The sequence below is a fragment of the Branchiostoma floridae genome, chromosome 12 (assembly GCF_000003815.2).
Source record: "Branchiostoma floridae strain S238N-H82 chromosome 12, Bfl_VNyyK, whole genome shotgun sequence".
Lineage (NCBI taxonomy): Eukaryota > Metazoa > Chordata > Leptocardii > Amphioxiformes > Branchiostomatidae > Branchiostoma > Branchiostoma floridae.
The window spans coordinates 11,942,649-11,967,447 of NC_049990.1; the positions used below are offsets into that span (position 1 = coordinate 11,942,649).

The following is a 24,799-nucleotide window of genomic DNA, read 5'->3' on the forward strand; positions in this document are numbered from 1 at the left end:
TCCAGCGAGATTGCACTGCTCTAACTTCTGATGCAGGAAAAATTAACCTCTTTGCTTCGGGCCATTAGTGCATACGTCTGACGGTATTAGTGTGTAACTTGATTATGTGGAGTCACGAAGCACTTTATCCTCAGCCTGGATACATAATGCATGAGGGATCGGTGTACAGACGCCAGGAAGTCGTGTTCTTACTTAACTAGGAGACCAGCCGCATTCCAGATAAACTCTGATACCTTTGATTGATCGTTTATACTATTATCTCAAAACTTTCAGTGTCAAGTTTTTACTTGTACATTTTCGTGCGCATCGTTCTCACCTTGGAAAGTTTTGAAGTATTTTTGACATATTTCAGAGTGTATAATATATTAATCATAATTGCAAAAAAAGCATATTGCATAACATAATGGATATGAGCGTTGATGATGTATAAAAGAGTAAAAAAAAATTTATTGGCCACGATACTTCTCGACCCCCCCCCCCCCAATAATTATTAGATATTTATCTGAAAAAATAAACGTCTTGGACAAAAGTCTAAAAACTCAACTAACTGGATTTGCTGCTCAAGAAACTCAAGAATTGATAGTGAAAATGAAAATGGTAGTCTCTAGAGTGGTTACTTTCGTCCTCTTCTCCTTCAATGATAGATACAGTCATCACTTTGACCAATGGTAACTGACCTTAAAAATTCCAGGAATAAAATTTGACAATGATGTATGGAATGCAATGGGTTCATTGGCCATCCAATTGGTTCATTGACCATCCTCTAAGATATATGCGTCATAATACATATTCTTTTGAGTCGGCTGTTAAAATTGATGATACTTTTCAGTCATCCGTAGGGATCCTGCAAAGATGAAGCGTAAGATGCAACGCTGCTAATTAAGGGGAAAATCTGCGTAGGCGTGTAGTATTCACTATCTATCAATCAATCAATCAATCATACGCAGGCATCAGTTTGATGCACATGGGCTACAGACATCGAAAGTTCGCACCAAGTTGGTCTGTCCTGGGCACACTCCCTCCAGTTGGTTCTGGAGACCTCCAGACCTTTTGAGTGTGTTGAAGATCTGATCTTCGGATTTACATATTGGGCGACCTCTTGGGCTTTTCTAAACATTGGTCACGTGAACTTATTTCCAGTATGACAGTTCTACCATGAAATATCCATCAGATTACAATGGATAATCTTACGTAATTGACTTTTCCGCTATTTCCGTATCTCCCTTTCAAAAGATCAAGCAAGGAGCGGTCACTGACATTTTAACACCACTTTACATCTTTCATGCCAAAATTTGATACCTTACAACTATTATTGATAAAATTTGATAAATATTGACCTACATATAGTTTATTGCGTCACTTTGTCATCCTCACTCGTGATCTATTTTCATCACAGTTGCGTGTGTCCATCCTATGAGTCGGTAACTTAGCACGTAGCTCTTAGAGGCCCCGGCAAGATCCTAAACAGATAGGAGGCATCGATGTTTGGTAATGGAGAGAGATAAACACAGAGAACATAAAGTAAAGCCACGCTAACTATAGCTCTGTACGTATGCCCACATCACACAGTACACGTACACCATGGTTCCAGTATTCAGTCATCTGTAAGTATCTGGTATGAATGAAGTGTACGATGCAACGCGTAAGATGCCTTTCTTTGGTATTGTAGGGGAGCAAAAGATGAGACGTTCACTCTTTGGTCGCCTGGTCAGAAATGATGTGGACAGATCTGGGATCTGCCCCTTTACTGAACTCTTATCAGAGCCATATGTAGGGTGGCCCTGTCCTAGCTAGGACCACCTATGGCCAGTATTATAGATCTTCCTGTTATCTTCCTGTTATCTCACATTGCGACATCCATATGTGCTTCTAAGACTATCATCTGTCCCTGGAAGATGCCTGCATTGGTAAGAAGAAAGTTTTCATTCCAATGGACATCTGAAAAAAGAAGTAAAACCAAGTTATCTCGAGTCAACAAACGATAGGTTGTTGGCGGTTCTTGTGACCCAATTGAAAGGTAATTATAAAATATAAATCACCTAGAGTACGGTGTTGTTTACAACTGGGTCAAACTAAGACCTTTATTGATTGGCTCTGTGACGTAATAGACATTCACCAGCACGAGTTGTTAGCGTGACTCCGGGTTCAGTATACTGTCACTGATAATGCCAAGTATTAATGATAAATCTGCACTCCATGCCACTCTCCTGGTTTACAGCCTTTGGCACTTTTGGGTCACGCATTTAACGATACTGCGTGCTATGTGCTATGTGAGGAAAACAGCAGCCTTACTTCTCTTGGCAGATCCTATGATCATTTAGCACTGGTCGATTTGAATTTGGTTAGACATCCAAAAGCTTTTTTGGAATCCATTGGACAAATTACATCTGAGATAATGTCTATGTCTATATAAATCATATCATGAATGAATATAGAAGTGCTGTAGGCATATCGCAGTATCAAGGTAAGATTTCTTTTTCTGACGACACGTGAAACCTTATTTATTGTGATGACTCCATGTTATTCTTCATGGCGACCAATGTTATATTGATTAGGAGAACATTTTAGTGGGTGATTAAACTTGACTCGAAACACATGAACCGACTGAGTGGGAGTTTCAATTACATTAGAATCTTTCCTATGCAGTACAAGGAATGGACTATCTGCAGTGATCTGAATCAGAATAACAACTAATTGATGGGGGTGCAGATTATGTCTAGAGTTACAATTTTGTTAAGGGAAACTTCAACTGCCATTATAATGGAATAAAACTTATATTATCCTTTTATATATGATTTATGATATACAAGGGTCGACGTCGACAGTGATTATGCCATAACAATGATTACACTGTTTTAGTACCAGCATATCCATATACGTGATGCCCACTTTCACGAAATCCATTCTGACGTCATGAAAGGTTCAATGAATGACACGTAAGTAGTTGGCGACTATAACAGCACGTAACTACCGCGTGTCATCAATACATGTACGTATGGTCCTTCTAACCAATCCCTGAAGAGTACCTAACCCTTTGTGTACGTGTCTACTCCGTTTGCCTGACAGGTATATAGTTTGCATTGTTCGAATACCTCTAACAAATCGTAAGACCGCCATGTGATGTTGATAAATACTTGATACGTATCAGTGACGTCTGTACAACCAGCAGTTCTCTTGTCTCCGATGTCATAAATCTATTTTCGGCACAATGATATACGATAACAAATTATTGCCAAGGCACCCCGTAGTTGTAAACGTACCGCAGCAGATTCCCGGTGTTCGATTCAGTGCATATGCAGGGGAAGAGTCGTCTGTGGTAACATTCTCCGGCGAACCGGTGTAAAATCAGTCAACTCACACTGAATTACCTCGTATATGGTGAGTACATTTACTTTTACATGGTCAACGCTCTGATAGTTTTCACATATTATATTACTTCTTTAACCTTTAATGATTCAGCAAGGTGCTACCCACTAACAATATCTATAATCTTGTTTTGATGTTGAATAGAGGACGGAGCTGGCATGAAAACCTTTTATGTCTCTGGTAAAAAAAGTGTAGTAGACAGGCGAGACACAATTATCATTTTCCTCGATTGTTGTTGTATCAGATTCACCTTTTTACATATTTTTATGTCTACATGAATTGAAATGTTAGCGTCACAGAAGCTTTTTAAAGATATTTTAAAATGTGTCTAAGAATATTTGTGAGTGGGTGATTTCGCCAATGCAATGTAACAGTTTACACATTCAAGCCACATGATAGTCGTTACCAGTCAAGCATAGCTAGGAGTATGGACTATTGTGCAAGGGTTATTCGCGCTCCATAAAGATTGTGACCTCCACCCCATTGACATTTAAGACTCTTCACTCTTCATTGATTTTCTTTGAAGAAGTCTCAGTCCTTACTTGAGAGCATGTACCTCACTTTATTCCTTAATCTTGCAGAGAGTGCAGTTTAAGCCTTAGCTCCTGACTGAAACGATCTGCAGAAACGGTTTTTGAGACCTTTGACATCGCATTGACGTCTGCAAACTGTCGGGTCGTTTCACCGCCATATAGTAACCTACATGGCAAATAGGACAGTTTTTGTAGAGGGGCAAAGGGGTATGGTGGGAGAATATTAACAATAAATCATCGGATAGAGCAGCAAGCCGACCTATTATATACTGTAGGTATATCCAGTGTTATCCACATGTGTATATTTGGATATATCTTTATGTGTGACTACTCTCACAATGTAAAAATAGGTAAATACATTAAAATTGCATTTACATCAATCAGAGGCGATAATGAAACCTATGATTAGGCCCACATGCTCTAATAGGATGATGCAGATTTACTAAGGCTAGCATTTATTGCCTATTGGGCAGAATTTGAGATTTGCTTTGTATTTAGACTTTGTGGTGTATAGTAGACTATTCGAAAGTCACTTTACTTTTTGTTGCGCCGGTAATAAAACAAACCTGCATACTGCTGTCTATCCAACGTTAGCAATTTGAAAACCTGGGGCTTCAGATTCCTCTGATAACACATTTGGCTTCAAAGGGGGTTCTAGAAATACCGTCAACAGAGTATCGTGTAGCTTCCCTATTTTTGACAGTAGTTCTATTGATTCTCTCGGTCAATTCCTCACCGATCCTCAGCTTTTGTCACCCATGCTGTTGTTGGGCACTGGCAGTTTTCCAGTAAGGGCGGGCATACATGAATCCTGCTAATTGCCAAACTTCCCCCATAAACGGTTTGTGCTAGTCTGATTCAGGTGAGCGATGGCATGGGGAGGGGGGCGTAACGTTTGATAGTTAACTGTTATATCTTTAAGCAGTGATATTTAGCAAACGAGCGTGGAAATCTTTTTGACGTTGGTGTGGCATAGCGAACGAGTTGGCCCAGAGCCTAGAGGTCCTGTTGCGCTATTGCGGTGACGTCCATCGGGTAGTACGTTAAATTGAGGTCCCGTATTTTGAGGAAAGACTGAATGCAATATGGGACTTTCCAAAGACTATATATAAAGATGCAGAATGAAGTGACTGATAACAATGATCTTGAGGACAGCCTCACAACAATTTCCGAAAAAAGGTAGGGGTTCTTTCCGGTTTGACCTGATCAAATAGATCTGTCAAGATATGCAGCTTGAATATGATGCTGTAGCATTTTTGTTGGCTTGCGGACATGACTTTGACCAAGTGCCAGGGACAAAACTCGAATCCGTGACATTTGCTGATTGATTTTTATCGGAATCAGATGTAGAATCATCCATCTAAGAATATACTAGTAGTTTACGAAGAGAAATAATTCATTTCAAACACGTTCCTATGTACTTCCACCCAGTTCAAGAAGTCATACCAATTTAGTGGCTCCGGGATAGAAAACATTAATGCTCTACTAGTTTCACTTCCTCCACATTACATTCATAAAACAAAGAACGTGTACTTTCGACCTTCACGGAAGGTAGAATTTGTGGCCTGGTCGTCACAGCTCACTACCCCGTGGCTTTTAGCATTTGCTGTAATAGCACAGCATTTTACTCCGGCCTCGTGACAAAGACTCTCATTTCTCACGTCACATTCGGTCTCTTTGAAACTAGCCTTGTCATTTATCTCTGGTGTTCTTTGGACTACAAATGCCGTAAAAGCATGCCAAATAACTATTGGAAAACGCTTCTTTGATATTTTATACTCCTTTGAATTTCGCATTTGGCAGACATTCAACGTCTTATGTAGCATTTATTTCAACACCACAGACTGCCCTTTTTGGAAGTCAGCCATTTTATGATAGGTACTGTCCATTCTTTCCTATAGTGCAAACACCCGTGGGTTACTTACGCGTTGAACTTAGAGTTAAATAGCTAAAGAAGTAAAAGGGATAAATTTGCACTTCGCAGACCAATTAGCATTGTATACACTATCTATGACAAGTAACAGCTTCATTTGTAAAACCAGTAACGCTTCCGGTAATCCATGATCTTTAACTTCTCTCTATGTTAAAAGCTTTCTAATTGGTTGGGACCTAACAGGACCTATTTAGCACAAGGGGGCCCGTGACTTGACTCCTATAGGCTAGTTAATACAGAGCCCGGTATATTTATCACATTATTTTAGTTCCAAAAAGTGTTTCTGTCGAAAAACGTGTTAACTACTTTCACTTGTGATAAGGGTTGACACAATCATATCATATTATTTTACCAGTAGATTCAATTTAATTTCTTACCATTCTTACTAGTAAAATAATGTGATAGTGGGATACTAACACATTATTTCACTAATAGAGACATTCTGTATATCTCTTTCTAGTAAAATAATGTGTTAGTGGGGTACTAACACATTATTTCACTAATAGAGACATTCTGTATATCTCATTCTAGTTATTGAAATAACAGCTAAAATCCAAGTTATCACAACTTTTCCAACTATCACGTTTTCTGTCCTAAAATACTATTCAGGGCTAAATAAATGTGATAAATAATCAAGTCTTAATACAGTGAATAAGGAAAATCAATAACTTGCAGATAAAGTATCGCTTGACACGTCAGTTGCGATGGAGAAAAGTGAGTCTAGCTATTACATGTATATGCATGCAGCTGTCATGCACGTACGGAATATTGACATATCTTAATTATAACGTGCCTGAATTTGTATACATAAAGACACGAACACTATTACTAGTATTTGTTATCTAAAATCTTATATTACCATTTAAAGTGGTTATATAATGCATTTCTCATCGTTGATCATGCCATTTGCCATATTCAACTCGCCAAAGATGACTATCTATTCTTTCGTAGAAGCATTAGCATTTTAATATAACCTTCTTGACGAAGGTAACTAGGGTTGAGTATGTATGGCTGAATGAATGATACACGTCACTTAGCTTATGAAAAAGTCCTATGGCACGCTACAAAAGGTCAGTTCAATTTGTATCTATCTCTGAAGAAAGAATGTCGGCAAATACTTAAAATCTCAAACACGTCAATGTACTCTTATCTTGATAGTAGATAAGAGCACTTAATATAGAAGCACCTTACGGACTCTGTGTCACGTCCTGCATGGCCTTAGGTCAACGAACTTTACTGCACGGCAGAGGGGCACGCAAGGGTATAGATCGCAATTTCTTTCTACCATTGTTATTAAAAAATCAAGTTCGTAGAGCCTGGCCATGGTGTTACCATCATGAAGATGAAGAGCGGCCCATAGCGATAACTGTATAGCAGCATCTCTTCTTTCTAAGCCAGAAGCATCAAGTTTAGGCACGCTTGATTTCACTGGCTGATAGATGGCAATTTTTATGTATTTCATAACATAATAACAGACTTAAAAGTTGTAGCCACAGTTTATTTCGCAATTATTCAAGATAAATGATCTCTCAATCCTATGTCAAATATAAAAAATTTTGACGTACTGATGTTGCATGAAAATCGGTTTATTGTATGCTCGATATCAGTAAAATCTAAATCTTCAGTCTGTAGGGATTTCTATTGACATACATATTTCATGATTAAAGATTGCCGAAGGACACTCTAGATCTGTGCTCTCTGACGTTGACTTTGACTGATACAGTTTCCAGGCGTTATGTAAGCTCTCTCTCAGGGGAAGCAAGCGTGAACTTCGCACGCACGCAAGAAAATTATATATTGACTACCTTCTGCTAGTTTGTAAATTTGTAAACCAATACCACCAGCAAACGTGGCAGGCAGCTCATAAAATCCCTTGAGCACAGCTTTTCGAAAACATGTTAGGACTTAAAGATAGAATGAGGTCGCAAGGGATGACGTCTTAAACTTACAAACATGATGGCTCATATATCTGGTATTATAGACGAACTCCTGGAAGCAATTTTAACTAACAGTTCACGTATTGCGTGGATTTGACTAAGAGGTGATAATGGACACACGAAACTGATTGGTTTTAAAGGGTGTAGATTTTCACTGAGAATTATGTAAGTCAAACCATTTGTAGAAAGCGCAATGCGACCACTATGGATCAATCTGTTTGAATATGCAGCTTGTACAATAGCACAAACCTGGTGTGTTACGCCATGAGGCGGTTTCCAGCGTATACAATACTTATAGATACAGACCTATGCGCTGGTAAGGTAAGGTAAGAGTCATTGCATTGGATGGTTGTCTATTAGATTCAATTAAACTTTAGCCATGCGTGTCCTTTGTAGAATGTTGACGGAACTTTGAACGTGCTCAAGGACAAGGTCCTTCAACGTTGGTGGCAATGACTCTCCAACAGCACTTTCTGCAGACATTCGATTAGCCGTTGGAGTTTGAATGATTGGTTTTGGCAATGGTGTTGGACAATGACGGAGACGCTGCAGTTCTATCGATCCATGATAGCCTGGGATTAGATTTCCACCAGACTGGTCATCTGTCATCACTTCAAACGTCTGTGGACTGGAAAGGGACATTCCGGTTGCAATCTCAGGGATGTGTTTGGTACATTTCTTTACTGATGGTTGATGCTTTATTCATCGTGCAGCACGGTAGTGTAGTTGGAATGTAGGGACTTCATGGAGGGTCTTGTTTGTTTTTTTCCTTTGTCACAAAGCAGCGCAGATTAAAATTTTTTTTTAACTTTTCGAAGATGTGATTCTGATAAAATAATTATTATCATTAGTATTGTGTACGAAACGAATTATAGTGTTCCAAGAGTTATATTTTGTTATAGGCAGCAAAGAAAGACTCGACTTGCTAGTATATGCCCCAAATGTGATGCTACTTTATAAAGCGTAAATTAGACTGTTCGAAATGTGAAAACGTAGTATCAGGATACAGGCAAACCAATGAATAGATAGACTAAATAAATGTGAAAGTGTGACATTTGGGATCCTCTAGTAATACACTGTTACGGGTCATCGCACTACTTAATTGCCTCGACTGTAGTATCAGGAAACACAAATACTGTTCTTCGTCTTCGTCTGTTAAGTCCTACTGATAGCATCCGTCCAAACAGTTCTTTTCATCCCCATGCTACAGTCTAGGCAGTGTATGGGGAAGTGCGAAGCTATTCTCACATCGCTTTGAAGATAACACGTCGGTATTGACTAGAATTACTGCAGCCATAAGTTAATAGGGGGCGTATCAGTATTCACCCTTACATTGAAAATGGGTGAGCGGTTTATTCAGACTTATCTAAAAAAAAGGGAACATCCCCCGTCCTTAAAATTGCTACCGGAAAAGCCATAACCATTTAATTTTTTTTCTAGATTTAATTGTGACCTAAAATTTTGGTATGTTCCAACAATTTGAATTGACTTTCTTGATCCAAATTGATCAAATGTTACATGAAATTAGTTGTTAGTTATTTCCCTTTTGATTTTTTCCACAGATTTTCTACATTCGACTCCGACACTGAACGTGGTTCCATCTCTTCTAATTTGCCTTGCCTCCGTGTTTGAAGAAATCTATTCAACGAAGCCCAACATCACTTCTGACGTGTTGTACGTCCCTCTGGAAGCATAGCCCAGGTGCTGGACAGCCTACCCAATATCGCTGTATCGAACGGATTTTCCCTACGCTATTATTAAATCCAAGATGGCTGCCGCAGCCTCGCCGGCGGTGATAGCGCGTATTTTGAAGAGGAAGGAGCAAGAAAAGAAACAAAAGCAGCACCAACACCACCATCATCACCATCGTCACAGCAAGCGACGGGGAAGTCACCAAGGGTCCAAGTAAGTTTAAACTGTAAACGTTCCTTACATGCTGTTGTTAGAGTAGGACAAGTACCACATTCAAATATCGGATTGCCAGGTATTCATGCCTCAGCTAACGTTACCTGCATTGTCGGGAATGATTTGTTGGCAAAACGTGAAATTGTGCAAAGCGAAACGCTTACTATAACAATGCTGTTTGTTATTGCACGAAACGATGTCATGTCGCATTAGTATCACGTCTATTCTTGATCGTGCAAAACTCACTGAGTGTGAAATGACTATTTACATAACATTGAATCACGAAGGGAAAAGATGTTCTAAATTCCTACACACGAGAGAAGGAAAACATCGGCAACCAAAAACATTAGAAACCTTCTTTCAATATAAAAGAGATGGTAATCAGAAATGTAGATTATTCCCGCTGTGAGTAAGCCGAATTAGGCCTGCATACTTAAACTCATTCTAACGAACGTTTTATCAGAGGAGTCGTCTATTTTTAGACATGGTATAAAGTGGATTTGCCACAGTTTATAGTATCAACATCTTCCTAAAGAAGTGCATTGCAATTGGTAAAGAATAATGTGTTGGCCCAGAACGAAAGGAAGGCTCCTTTTCTTGAGGCTGTATCGACAAATAATTACTGTACATCTTACTCTTTGCAAACGGAAGAATTATCTATTTTTAAGCATGTATAACGTAGATTCGCCACAGTTTACAGTATCATCATCTTCTAGAAGAAGTCCAATCGTAAAGAATGTGTTAGTCATAATGAAAGGATGACTCTTTTTCTTTAGGCTGTATCGACAAATGGTTACTGTACATCTCAGCTTTTTGTACACGGCGGCTATACCTCTCCCGGCAAAACCTTTTTAGGAATTCCCTGGACCATCCAAAGTATACTCTGGGGAATAGAAGCCCATTATGTATTAATGCGAAATATCCAAGAGAATTGTGACGTAGTGTGAGATAAGTACTTGTGCAGAGAGAGAGAAAGAGGACATCATCTGCCGTCAGAAGTTTGTAATGATTTTTAGAGATAAGGTTCACTTCGAAAATCCAATTTTAAATTCTATATGTATTACATGAATAAATAAATTGTTGGGGACGTTTGCTACGTGGTTGCATGTAAAGTAACAATGAAACCACTACGTTGATTGAATAGACTGCAGTGAAGGGCTTTATCTCTTAAAGACCACACACTCTGGCCTGGTATTTTTCAAATTCTATAGGGGTGACTGACCTACAATCAAAGAGGCATGCTGTGAAATAGATTGCATCGTTTTCGTTTTTAAAGTAAAACTCATTACATCGACATTTTCCATATTATTGATATATTCAGATATTATATCCTCTTACTTAACCTGATTTTAGAATATTGAAGATCGTTATGGAAAGACGTCTATCAAAAAAATAATCGACATTTTCCATATTATCAATATATTCAGATATTATGTCCTCTTACTTAACTTGATTTTAGAACATTAAAGATCGTTATGGAAAGACGTCTATCAATAATAATCGATTTATATCTAAAAAAAGTAGTGTAGAAGGCACCATTACTTTCTGATTCAGGAAGTGGAATCGATTGTAACGAAATCATGGGACTAGACATCTTCAAGGTCTGATGAATATTTAAGGTTCATCACGTAAGTAGTGGTTAATTGCCATAAAAAGTACTGAAGTACTCACGGACCTACCTCATTTATCTTCGTGACGAAAATCAATTCAGTACATGATGTGATGCACAGTAAACATATACATTTTGATTTGAAATGCATATTCTATTAACGTATGTTTGGTAATAGGCATCTAGTGAAAGGACTTTTCATCACAAAATATCATCTTTGCAAACGATATATTTCTAAATTTTCAAATGTTCACAAAGTGATATTGCGTTTATGCACTGGGAATGCCACACTTATAATATTCGAAACGAAATCTTGTTAAAAAATTCTAGCAATTGTTGAAGAGGTTTATCAGTCGCATATGAATACAGTTACTCCGAATTTTTTAAAACCAGATTCTAGAAAATTACGAAAAAAAACAACAATAGATATGTTGATATGACATTTAAACAGATGAAACGGTACCTTGCCTGCAGAATTACTTTGTCTAAGTCTACGAACAATAACAATTATTCAGCTTTAGAATCCAGTTGACTGGTGTTCAACTACGGCTTCCCTTTTATTTGACTTTGTTGAAAATTGGAACCCTTCTGAATAACATCACTGAGGTCATGTCCCAAAATCCCCTTCAAAAGACGCTAAATTATTCTCCGGAAGTGCCAGCGCTCTCGCAAATCTCATCACAATCTATTTCTAGAGCCCCCCTCACTCGTCCTCCTGTTTACAAGCTGCAAATAACAACTCATCTTCAAACCATTGGGGCGTGAACTCTTGGGAAATTTGTCTGCAAGATTAATCATCGAAAGAGATAAGAAGGGCAACTCCTTAATCACAACGGAAGCATCGTGGACCTCCAAATGTTATTAGGACAGGGACTAGATAGTTGGGATTGCATCATTTGTCAAGATGAGCATATCCTGCCCGGGGGTTCCTTTCAATAATGCTATTTCATCCAGGAAAAACGTAGATATGCCGCTGAAATCACCATTCTACATCGATGGTTCAACTAGCTCTATGATCTCTTCACTTCCGGCAATGTCAATGCGCGTGTATTGTGTTCTATTCTTCTATTCAATTAAAGTAGGGGGAAATTATTGCATCCTTACAAAATCGATAAGGAAAGGAATTAGTGCGGATGGATATGAATTGAAGGGACTATTTGAACCAATACACAGGAGAAGGCAATAGTTGGGGACTTAGTCGTATCTTTTATAGACATACACATTGTTTCGTTGAAACAAAGAATTGAAACTAAGGCAATAAATTGCATTGCAAGTACATGAGGCCATATGGTTCCCAATAGCAATATATACAGGCATATATACAGTATGACACTGTGACAATTGATGGCAATGTAGTTCTCTATCAGTTATTTGATGCCGCTCATTCTTTCCTTAGCTTCGGTGTAATTTCTCTCTATACGAAAATTAAGCCCTACGTCACATTTCCTACCCATGGAAAGTTTGTGTCATCGTCAATATTTGAAATATACACAAGGCGAGCTTTTGGGTTCTTTTTTGTCCGTTTTATGTTTTTCTTTATATTGTACTTTTCGTTCCCGAAACTGACCGGTATTGTATTGCCCGGTCGGGCCCCTTTGTGGAAAACGTCCTTACAGCTAGGGCCTGCAGCAGTCATTGTACAAAACACCGCTGTTTTCGTTAATTAGTTTCCAACAAGTAATTAGGAGAAGACACCGTAAACCTTTGGGAAATTAGTCTTACAAGTTTTATCTGACCAGTTTTGTCAACATTTAGCACCAGTGCCTACCACAGTGTCCCTGTGAGGACGAAGAGTTCAACTCTGTAACGAATGCGTGAAATCAAGCTAAACAATCTTCCTCTCCAGAGACACTTACAAAATTCAAGGCTATAAAAGAATTCTATCAACTTGCAGTAGTAGCTTAGCTGATGACTGTCGTTATTCTTACAGCCCGTTGAAATCTTATGTTCTTTTACCCTTCTATAACTACCCTTTTATGGCTTTATTATTTGTTGTCTTTCTAGTTAACATTTCCCCTGAAGCTAAGATTCCTCAAAGCTCGTGCCTGGAACAGTTGGCAGTTATCTGAAATGTGCACTGCAGCTTGTTTTCGTCTGATATAGAAAAGGCATTATTTTCTCCCGAACATCTGTGCCCAATATGCATCGGAATTGTGAAGGACGTACAACAGCCTGGGGAATACGGACAGCTTCGGGATATAATCGTCGGGGCTGTTTTGTGGGAATTCACCTTTTGACCTTTTTGCGATTCATCATTTGCAATTGGTTCTTCCTTAATCCTTAAATGCTTTGACAACAAGATGACACATGTGGACCTTAATCAGTAACGAACGAAAGATGCTATACATGTGTTCAGGGACGTAAATATCACAGGAAATGATTGACATGGTTAAGATGTATAAGATACACAGATTACTTGCCTGCGGCTCTTACATGCATGTGCCTCCTTCGGTGGCTTCTGGTCCGGTGATGTTAACTTTTTTGGTGTTGGGGAGCTTATTCATAATTCTCAACATAAGCTAAGGTTCCTTTATGCTGGGAGAGGGAGTTTTGTCGCACCCTTTCCCAGCATAGAGAACCTTACAGTTTGCAAATCAGCACCCCCCCCCCCCTCATAGAACGCCACTCTATAGCCCTGTGAAGGACGCCGCACTGTAATATTCTAATCTATAAGCAGATCCTATTGTAGCATAAGATAGTATCAACAGCTGGCAGAGGAGTGAAGCCGGCCTAGGAGTGTGTATGCTCTGACTCCCTTTGGCCGGCTTTCAACTCAACTTTGATACTATCTTATGGCACCGTATACGTAGGATCTGCTTGGAGATTGAATATATTCTACTCAGGCAAAATGTCAAGCTCCCCGCAGCTTGTGACAAATTTGCAACCTTCACTGACTAATGGGAAATCATGTCATGTTTATTGCATACTCGTTCACTAACGAAAACCACAACGTATGGAAAAAACGAATACTCAGGCTGCCTACGAGATTGTAGTAGCCTAACCTGAAAAAAATCAAGCTTTTTTAGAAGCCCCCCTAATGGCCCAATCTCTGCCAGACGATTTACAATGGCTATAGGATAAGCAGAATAGCTTGCCAGGAGTTTACTCACCAAAGGGTTCATTTTCCCGTACAACGTTCCTGAGGCCCCCCTTAGCCTTAATAATCCAACGTCACAGTTCCGGATATCCCACCTGGGGCCCGGTCGGGCTGTTTCTTATACTCAAATAATGCCCTCCACTATTTTCTTTACGTCTTGAGTAGTCTGGTGTCTTTTATATCATACTTTGCCTTCCTTAAAGCTTGGAAATGTGATGAAGGCCTTAGGGGGACTAACTGCCCTTGCCAAATATTCCCTTTTTTGCCGAATTTTACAATTATTACCCATGTAGAACGGCATACAATCAGCTCCTGACAGTGATAGAACGTGTAGTACAGGCTAGTAGGGGTCTGGATGGGAGAATGAAACTCTGTATGTCGCCCAATTGCCGTTACGTACTAATAGATTCTATTCCACATCTTGGAGGAAGTTGTTGCACAATTGTGTAGTCTGCTCTGTAGTCCTTTCATTCACATTCAAATAGGGTAAAAGTGTAATTTCTACCTGTGCGTCAAGCTGTGAGTCGAAATCGTCTAAAGCAGATCCAATTACCACGCTATACAACATCAGAATGGAAAGCTGGAAGTTTCTATCGCATACAAAATCGTAATTTACCATTACAGTATGTGCATATGAATCTACCCAATCTATCATGTGTTAACAAGCTTGTGAAAATTCACTCAGGTTCTAATGTCGTTTTTAATAGGTTCGTGACTTGAATTTACTTTAGCTTGAAGCCTCTTTAATCAGATATACCATTATACAAGTAACAAATGTCGATAATGTCACCTTAGAAGTAGATCACATATCGTTCATGTATAGCACTCATACTGAGTGATCGTTTTCTTTAGGGTCGGGAATGAGCATATCCAAAAATATGATATTATGCAATATTTAATGTGCTATTACGTCAAGCGTGGAAGTGCATGTCTCAGAGTTGATGGAATATCTGAGCGCTTTAATGGCATTAATCAAAATATCTATATATAGGCAAAGCATACAAGACAAATCTTTGAAAAGTTGGCTATATTCAATGAATGAAGGCCTAGAGGGTATATATTGTCTTAGACTTCACATTTAGCATCAAATGCTTTCTATAGGCTATTCAAACGGGACGTCACGGCTGCCATGCTGATTGGTTGGACCTAGAAATTGGTTTACATTATCGCAATGTAATAATATTTTCATGTGAAAGAAGTTACAGACACGAAATCTGCCTGGCAACTTCTGCATTTAACCATCCATCATGGCGGCGATACCTACGTCATAGTCACGTGAGTGTAAACTGCCATTGGATTAGGTAGCTGCGCCTGCCCATGCATTAGCCTTAGCGCCCAAAGTATTATGGTAATGGTCTTTTGAAATATCACAGTTGAGCTTGCTTGACACGTTAGCCATGGTGTGGGTGTACATGTACTCTATGATATTAAGTCGCAATGATCCACACGATAGCCTTTTATACTAGTCTTGACATTATGTTTCAACGTTAACATTCACCAAAAGGTGTGGCCAGGCACAATCCATGTACATATATGGTTCAATACGTATCTAATTGTGGTAAACTACAAATATGAATTAACAAAACCAGTTTAAGTCATTGGCAAGAAGTCATAAGCAAAGAATTCATAACATCCAATTATTTATGCTAAGTAATAAAGCTCACAAGAGGTGATCATTATCGTCATATGATAGGCTGATGAATAATGATGAATTTGATATTTGCTTTGTTACTTCACAATACATGGTAAGACAAACCAGAAACATACTAACCCAACAAATACGGACAATAAGTTGGAAAAGAAAACATACTAGATCTATTTCACGGATATCAGATATGATTATGTATTTTATTCGTCTATGGACATGCTCCCATTGCCAGCTATTAATGCACGAAATTGAAACCAGTGGCCTTGAATACGATTGTCCATGCTTGGTCACCAAACCAATCACCCAGCACTCATAGCTTAATGGTTCCAATTACTTTGTTAGGAACCCACGGTTCTTATCAACCCTTTTATCTTATCTTCCGTGTAGACCCATCATTGTGAAGTAGAGCATCTCCAAGAAAATTCGATTCGGATGTGTTTAGATACAAGATACTAGTATCATTGTACGAAATGAAAAGAGCTATATAATTGCCTAGAGCTTATCATGAGCGTTTATTTGCAAAATCATGCCAGAAGGCAAATAGTATGCGCAGTCTCGAAATAAGAGTAAAGTCATCTCATGCACGCAAAGATTCAAATAAGAAGATTGCGATTGTTTTAGTTTTCTTATATAACATCAAAACCTATGGGTAGTTGAAACTGTTCTGAGTGAAAATCTCAGATGAGCAGGTAAACAGGCACTTGCCGGCGGGTTCGGCAACCTAGAAATGTGGAGATCTAGACAACAGTTATTATACAGTAACATTTATGTAAACTCAAGGGTTTCCTTCAGCACATTTGATAGGGATAGAGCTCTCAGCATGAGTGACTCCCAATTTCTGGGACAATTTTCCGAATGAATACTCTCGTTCTCAGATCTAGCGGCGGAACACTTATCCCCTAAATTGGATATTTCTGTCCTCTGCATGCGATAATTGCGGTACATCTTGGATGAAATTGCCATCAAAGATTGGATATCTCACCACCTCGCCTGCCACGATAACTTTACCCTTGTGACCTTGGGGTAGATTACCTTTTAGAGTTCAATCAGCATCGTGAAGAGTTCAATACCATGTACAAACAAGGTTGTGTTGTATCGACATTGGGTAGACTAGTAGTTATCAAGCGAAGGAGAAACTTTGATTGCCCTGAGCAATGTAATTGTAGATTGCTTGCAATATACACTTGTTCAGCAGCTGATGGAGTAGTGTAAAACACCCCATACACACCCATTAACGTTAACACCATACGCACACAGACACACAGACAGACACACAGGCACGCACAGAGACACAGACAGGCAGACAGACAGACACACACACAAACACACACGCAAACGCGCGCGCGTGCGCTTTAATGTTAATACTAAGAGATCGTTTGCCGAAGAAAGGAAACTTTATACGTTGCATGATGCGACACTAAAAGTAAGCTTGATTTAATCAACTATAGTAGTAGGTCGATACAAAAATAAAGGTATAAAGACAAAAAAGATGAAGCATAAAATAGTTTCCAGAGGAGATTTAGAAATACTTCTATGGAGGATGTATATTGAGGAATGAGGATGTATGAAAAATACAAAAATTACAGAGGAGAAATAGCCTTTCATGTAAAAGTTAAACTTAATCTAGTCCCTTTCGTCACCAGATAGAGCATAGGGCGACGCCTAGCTATCTGCATTTCAAAAGCCCTTGGGCTACACAACTTTATCATAAAGAAAAAGCACGGGGGGGGGGGGGGGAGGTGTGGCTTCTACTGATTGTGGTTTGTGTTCAACCATAATGTTTCCCAAATGCTGAGTGCTAAAGCAGTATGCATCATTTTCAACATCTTTGGTTGACTCAGCCGGGATCATAGTTACCATTGCGTTTTTTTTAAATCTTTCCCGCCTTTGATTTGTAATTCAACAGAAAACAATAACTTATATTAATTCACCCTCACGGTAGCAACTTCATTAGACTTCAAAACTGAAATAATTACTTTGAAACTCTGTCTGTGACGAATACCATATGGCAGAAATTTGTTAATTTTTCGCCGATATATGCAGCGGTGCGTCCGACTTGCGCCTAACTTTGACGGGTTTGAAGTCTTGTTTCCAGTAACAGATGGTACCAAAACGGACATGAACGAATGAACCAATACTTTTACAAATCTAACACAAACTTTGTTTCTCAAATAATGAAGTCTATGAATAGGAAGGATCAAAAACAGTTTCTTAATTTAGTAAATCTTTTAATCTGTTGTGATCAGCTGAGCAGATCAAACTTAACACTAATCTCTATCCGGGATTAACATTCTGATTGAAACAATCCCGCAGCGTCTTATCCAAGTTAAGAACACTCTGTCTTACTTTAATATTCCTATAATAAGACCTTTCCGAAAATCACCTTTGATTCATTTGTATTTTGAAACCCAATGAGCTGTATTTAAATAGAGAGCAACTACGTACTTTCAAAATCAGACATTCACCAAACATTCACTCTAACTACAAACTAGTAATGTGTAATTTGTCATTCTGTGATTACCTATGTAATGACTGTCTCTACATGACTGTGTGCTGAGTTTTGAAAGCAGTACTAGTGTGTTACGAATTTTGTACTCTAACCACTACATCATAGCTGCGGTAACATACAAAAAGCAAAATGTCAATGATTTACCTATCTAATGCCTATTCTCGGAACTCAATGCGACAGGATATTCCTGTTCAATAGACCTAGACATAGAGGGTAATCACTAACAGTCGCCAATGGACGTCTTTTCTTGGAAAAAGGCCGTCAGTTAAAATGTAAATGAAAGACCGTGAACCATTAGACAGAGAGACGTCGACATTTGACTTCCTACGGAATGAAAACGTTTCTGGAATACGTTGGGGTTTTCTTGTATATACTTCATGGATTGCAGATCTTGGTGATATAATCAATGTATTCAGGAGACCACGTAGAGACAGCTCTTCACCGTAAATTCAATTTCAGCGAGATCGCTTCCTTCATGATAGAATACTCTTCATAATGGCGTCAGCATGTTGCTTTGAAATCCGATTATGGAGTCTGATACTCTGCATAAGACGCCTAGACTGAGGCATTTGTCAGAATCATAATGCACATATCGTAATGTCTTCTGTCGTACTGAAATCTTTTATATCCAGGTCATACTCTAAAGGTGGTACTTAGGGGACCGGTGCGGCACTGCGGTGTTCGTTCACTGCAGCAATGCGTTACTTTAGCCGATATTTTTGTAATTTAAATATTACGTAATACGTAAAAGTGGTACTTAGAAATCAACAAAATACACAAAACGTAAGATTATTCATTCTTTATCTCTGAAATTCGCTGAGTAGTCTTTCGAACCCCGCAGTGCCGCACCGGTGCCCGAACTGCAACCACCTAAACGGTACAATTCTTTTCTGCAAGTTTTCTGGTCGAGGTCAATGTATACTCGTTTGGTTGTTTTGCTTAACTGGCTACTTTTTGATAGTATCCACAAATACAAGGTATCTAAAAGATAATTTCACGGAAAAAAATCAATTACAAAACCAGGATATATCATTACGCAATTGTGGTGGCTCAAAATGTACTTATAAACTAATGTTACAGTCATATTACATTTACCTAATAGATTTGACGTTTGCCGCGTGATACCAGATGATATCTCCACGGTACTGTATAATCTCAACTGCCTCTTTAAAAGGATTATCAAAATTTATGACCTGCCATTGTCACTGCCACATGTGTCAAAGTAGCTGCAATATCATTCTACCCTAGAGGATACCGGAGTAATGATTTTTCGGCCTTGGCAATGGCTCCCATTGGAGTTACATGTAAGTTATGCATCACTGTAATTTGTAAGCCGTTACGTAGGATTACGCCTTAACCAATGAGAATTTCCTGCGAATCTCTTAAGCTTCGTTACGTTATCCAATAATCAATGATCAGGTAGGTGATTACCCTAACAATGTTCCTGCCAAGTCTTGTTACAGACACATTTTTCACAGGAGATTTCAGGAAACTCAATGTTACTCCGAGGAAATCAAGTACGTGATGGAAGACCAACAGTATTGGGTTCATTCTTAAGTTTGCACGTAACTTGCATCTGAAGGATGTAGGATACCATGGATACTTATTATTCTGATCACGAAGTGCAGCCTTGTCTTCTTCGTGCATCTTTATTCAAGGATTAAAACCCCGTCTGGACCGGCTACAGCTTTAGATTGGTACAGGAGCAGAGCACCATCATTTTCTGGTCCGCTACTTTGAAATGCCCGTGAAGAACATATAGCCTTACCGTTGGGTAGCTTTTGATTATTCTACGGCTCCAAAGGCTTTCCTGGCGAGACTAGAGCAGTCGTAATGTATTTATTATGGTGTCTCAATTGGGAATACAACAATCCTTATCTTCATAATGTAGCCCCCGTCTATCCTTAATGGACGATTTTGCTACAAAGAGATTTAATCCCCCTGGAAGCTACGGTTGTTTTTCAAGCGGTGGGGCGTTTCACTTTATTTATCGGGGTGACAGTTCCTGCTTCCTTTTATCTGTGAAAGGCTTCTAATGACTCCTCGCGGCGTGTGTGTACCATCAGCGGTCTCCATCTGCGCCACCAGGCTTGCCGTACTGGATGTTGTGGACCGTACGGTGGATGATGTACTGTTGCACCCCTCCGTAAGGTAGTAGTCTTTTCCTCGCGCTGACTCACTGACAACATGGCGTATGCTTATCTGTCGGGAGCATCGACAATATACGACAATGGCCCGTGGTCTTTCCGAGGGGGGTACACTTTTCCGGGAAGGGGATACTACCACCGTGGGAGGGGCAGACCGTTCATGATGAGCAGGAGGCCTCCATTCCATTCCAGGAGACGTAAACAGTAAGTAGCGGAGATCGCAGGCGACTGTTTTGTGAAATCACGTCGGAGCTCTGCTTCATGCAAAGCGTAATCGTACCATGCTGTTATCATCTAATTCTACTAAAGGTCAGTGATGGTTGTGTCAAGGTCATATTCCTAATGAACAGCAGTTTGCCATCTTGTTTCCGACTGCTTCAACAGTTTGCCCATTCCCAGACCTTTGGATATAAATTATTCAATGTCAAAGTACTCATATCCCCCGAAGATACCAGCCATCATTTAATTCACCTCAATTTACTCCCTATTCATAGGCTTTTACGTTGTTTGTCATGACTTTCCCCTAACGGGCTTTCTGAAGTAATAAGGAATTATAGTAATCATTGCATATTTACATGCTGCCATTAGTATCAGATCAATGCCTTAATGTGCATATAACAAAAAAAGAAGATTGCTTCAAAAATATGAGTTATAAGAGATAAATAGTTTCATTGTGTGGGTCTGAAATGAAGATAAATGAGGTTTTCAGGATGGCCAGTGTGTGAAATAAGACAGAAGCACCAGATATTGACAACACGCACGCATCCACGCTGATAATAGGATGTTAAGAGGTAATACCGTCATTATGAAGGCAGTAATCCACCATACGTTACAGCCAGGCTTGATGACCCCACTGGCCGGCTTTAGTAGTCTTCCGCCTTAAGCCTGGGCTTTGTTGTGAATAATTCAGCAGATAAAGAAGAGTTTTACAATACATAGGGGTGAGGAAATCTTATTTCTGTTTCACTCGTAATGCTAAAGAATGACTCTACGTTTGATCGTAACTCCTTAGAAATTGATATGAACATAGATAAAGTACTGAATTTTACGGTCTCTATTACTTTTTCATATCTAGCAAAAAGTTACAACCATAAATGCATAGGGCAAAGATAAGTGTCCCCTAACGTTTATAACATAGTAAAAAAAGTTTACCATCAATATGTCATAAATGGTTACGTATTCAATAACATATTATAGCTTTAGCCTACTTTTGGGAAAAAATACCAGTGTAGAAGGTTGTATGTAATGTTAAAGTGTATGAAGACGAATATTTTATGTTGAGATCAGTTTGAAGACAAATATTTTGTGTTGAGATTAGTTTGAAGACAAATATTTTGTGTTAAAATTAGCATTACACAATTCTACTTCGTCTCTGCATCATGAATTGATACAAAACAACATAAATATGCTAACTACAATAGAGTCATGCATTGGAATCTGGACATCCCCTATTATATGACACCTGATTGTGCGTGTATTAACATTGTATATGCTGCACACGGACACGTCAAAATGGGTCAGGAAACTATCCTGCCCACGCGTCATGGATCAACCCATTCTCCGGGGACAGCGGCCATTCAAATTGCAATTAACGATGGACACCATTTCCTCTATGCAGATCCTTTCGCTCGTTGGGAAAACCATGCATCCCCGCCGAGTGTCGTTAACGGGACATCGCGCCTACAAAATTGAAAGCGTTCAGGTTTTTACCATGACTAATGTTGAAAGAACGCGCTTTTAGATCGCGGCCAGTCTTTGAAAGCTGATCCGTGAAGAAACTTTTAAGTCTCTCCACGTACGTGTCAGACGTCAGAGCTAGCCGTTTGATGGATCACCAACGGTGGGCATTACTATCATTGTATGATCCGTGGTCTGCGATATTAGCTTAGGCAGCCCAGATAGATGGACGGGTAAATAATGTATAACAGGTAGCTTCTTTCAATTGTAGGACATTGTCCGAGGAAGATGCAACAGGTTGCTATTTCCCTGGAAATGGGTTTTGGACCGCAGAGTTTTGTGTTTGACATGGACCTACAAAACCAAAACAGGTTAAAACAATACATATTGTATGATAGGGCATCATTTTATGGTAATCGTTCTGCATTTGATGTAAAGCACTATTTGGATACTTTCATCTTGGAGATATTTCTTGGACGGAAAATGTCTTTACGAAATGTAAGCTCTTTGTAGTAGAATTTTTTTGTTTCGGTTCGGGATTAGGTCAAAACAAATGAAGACTGCATGTTGTCAGTAGTTGCTGAAATTGTTTGTCATGAACAAAAATTGAGTATCTCTAGGCTTAATTCACATTCAATATAATATTCTTACAGTATACTCTTAACTCTTGTAGCAATTCAAAATTGGTTTGGCAAACACATTAGAGTCATTCAAACTACTTCTGCTGGTCTCCAAACAGATCTACAAGTGGCAAAAACAGTATCCAAGTAGTCATGGCCCCAACAGTACCCCGATGGCCAGTTCGATACTGTTTGGGCCCTTTGGATACTACCTTGCCACCGGTAGATCTCCTTGGAGATTGACTTAATGCACTCTTCTGTACAATATTTAGGCATTGATGATCTCTTATACAAGTAAGATGGTCCCAGTTGCCCCCCCCCCTCCCCCAACAACAACAACTACGTGCATATCAGCGAATCAAAGAGGCCACTAAGAGCAAAGGTTTTGTTCAACCTTTGAAGCTGTTGTAAGAACACATCCTCTGGGAAGCTTAAGGTTTCTACACATACACATACACTGTAATGTTTTGCCAGCTATGTCTGTGTGATCACTAGAGGGTATATACATAAGATGTTTGCATAGCTTGAGCTGTGGTAGCCTGGATATGGAAATCAAAACCTTTGCATTGTGTTTGCCAAGTTATTGCAGTACATGTATAGAATTCGTTCCGATAATTCATGACTTCAAGAAAGAAACTTAAATGGTGGGTAGCGAAGGCGGGCAGAATGTATTTCGGAAATAGCACATTTACGCATGATTAAAAGCAAGAAAATTGACTCAACTCTTTGCATGATTATGTGGGTATACATTGCGGTAAAAGCTTTTGATATACAATTAGCAGTTACTGTGATAGCTACAGCAGCAATTATTATCGAATTATATATTATTTTCCATCACGAAATTGCCCTCAAAGATAATTTGCCTTATCTTTAAAATAGCTCTTAAATTTCTGGTTACTATTATGCTTGTAATACATCATGTATAAAGATGGATAGATGGATTAATAACTAGTTAACTGTAAATAAATGTGCAAGGTAACAGTTAATACAGCAAGTGGGTAGACTTTGGAAAATCGCCCTCCTAACGGTTACCGTACGTAATCCATTACCTTACGTAAGTCTATACTTCACCCACGTATATGATGGATTAGTAACTATAAATGAATGTACAAGGTAACATGTACAGTTACTCAAGCAATTGCATAACAGTTACCGGTAACATAATGCATTACCTGGATGTCTATACTTCACCCACGTATGCATGTATGTATAGTTAGATAGATAGATATCATAGATAGATAGTCAGATAGATGGATAGATAGGTAGAAAACTAGACAGATAACTAGATAGATGGATAGGTAGATAGATAGATATATCTAGATACTATAGATAGATAGATAGTAAACTAAATAGATATTAGATAGGTAGATAGATATAAGGAAGATCTAGATAGATAGCTAGCTATATATATATATCTATATATATATATATAGATAGATAACTAGATAGATAGATAGATCATCAGCTGGAGTGTTACCAAGAAAAGTAGAGTTATCCACCCGTCATGTGTATCTTGTATCAGAAATCTATTGGAACATATCTTGGCAGTTGGAGCCATTCAGGTGACTCAACCAAAACCAAAAAAATCATAATTGCTGTCGAACCATATGTGCCTGAAATGAGTGAAAGCAATTTACCTATACCTTAGTGGGTCGTTAAATTACTCATATCAGAGTTACGTCACACCTAAAACATATTTGTACTGGGATTGGTTTTCATAACTACACAAAGCTGTTGCGTCGTTTCAAAACCTCTGTCACAGTCCGATGACTTCATGTATTTGAGTTACAGCTGGCAATTGGGAAGGTCTGACTTGCA

The 24,799-nt window shown here is 38.9% G+C and overlaps 1 protein-coding gene across 1 annotated transcript in view; it reads left to right on the forward strand.

Moving 5' to 3' along the window:
• Positions 1-3,093: 3,093 nt before the first annotated feature.
• LOC118426985 (ferroptosis suppressor protein 1-like) overlaps positions 3,094-24,799 on the forward strand; it is a 31,677-nt gene continuing 9,971 nt past the window's right edge. The window contains exons 1-2 of the mRNA XM_035836620.1: positions 3,094-3,378; positions 9,332-9,674. Of these exons, the coding sequence (XP_035692513.1) occupies positions 9,538-9,674 (137 nt within the window). The 5' untranslated portion in view covers positions 3,094-3,378; positions 9,332-9,537. The remainder of the gene's footprint in view (positions 3,379-9,331; positions 9,675-24,799) is intronic.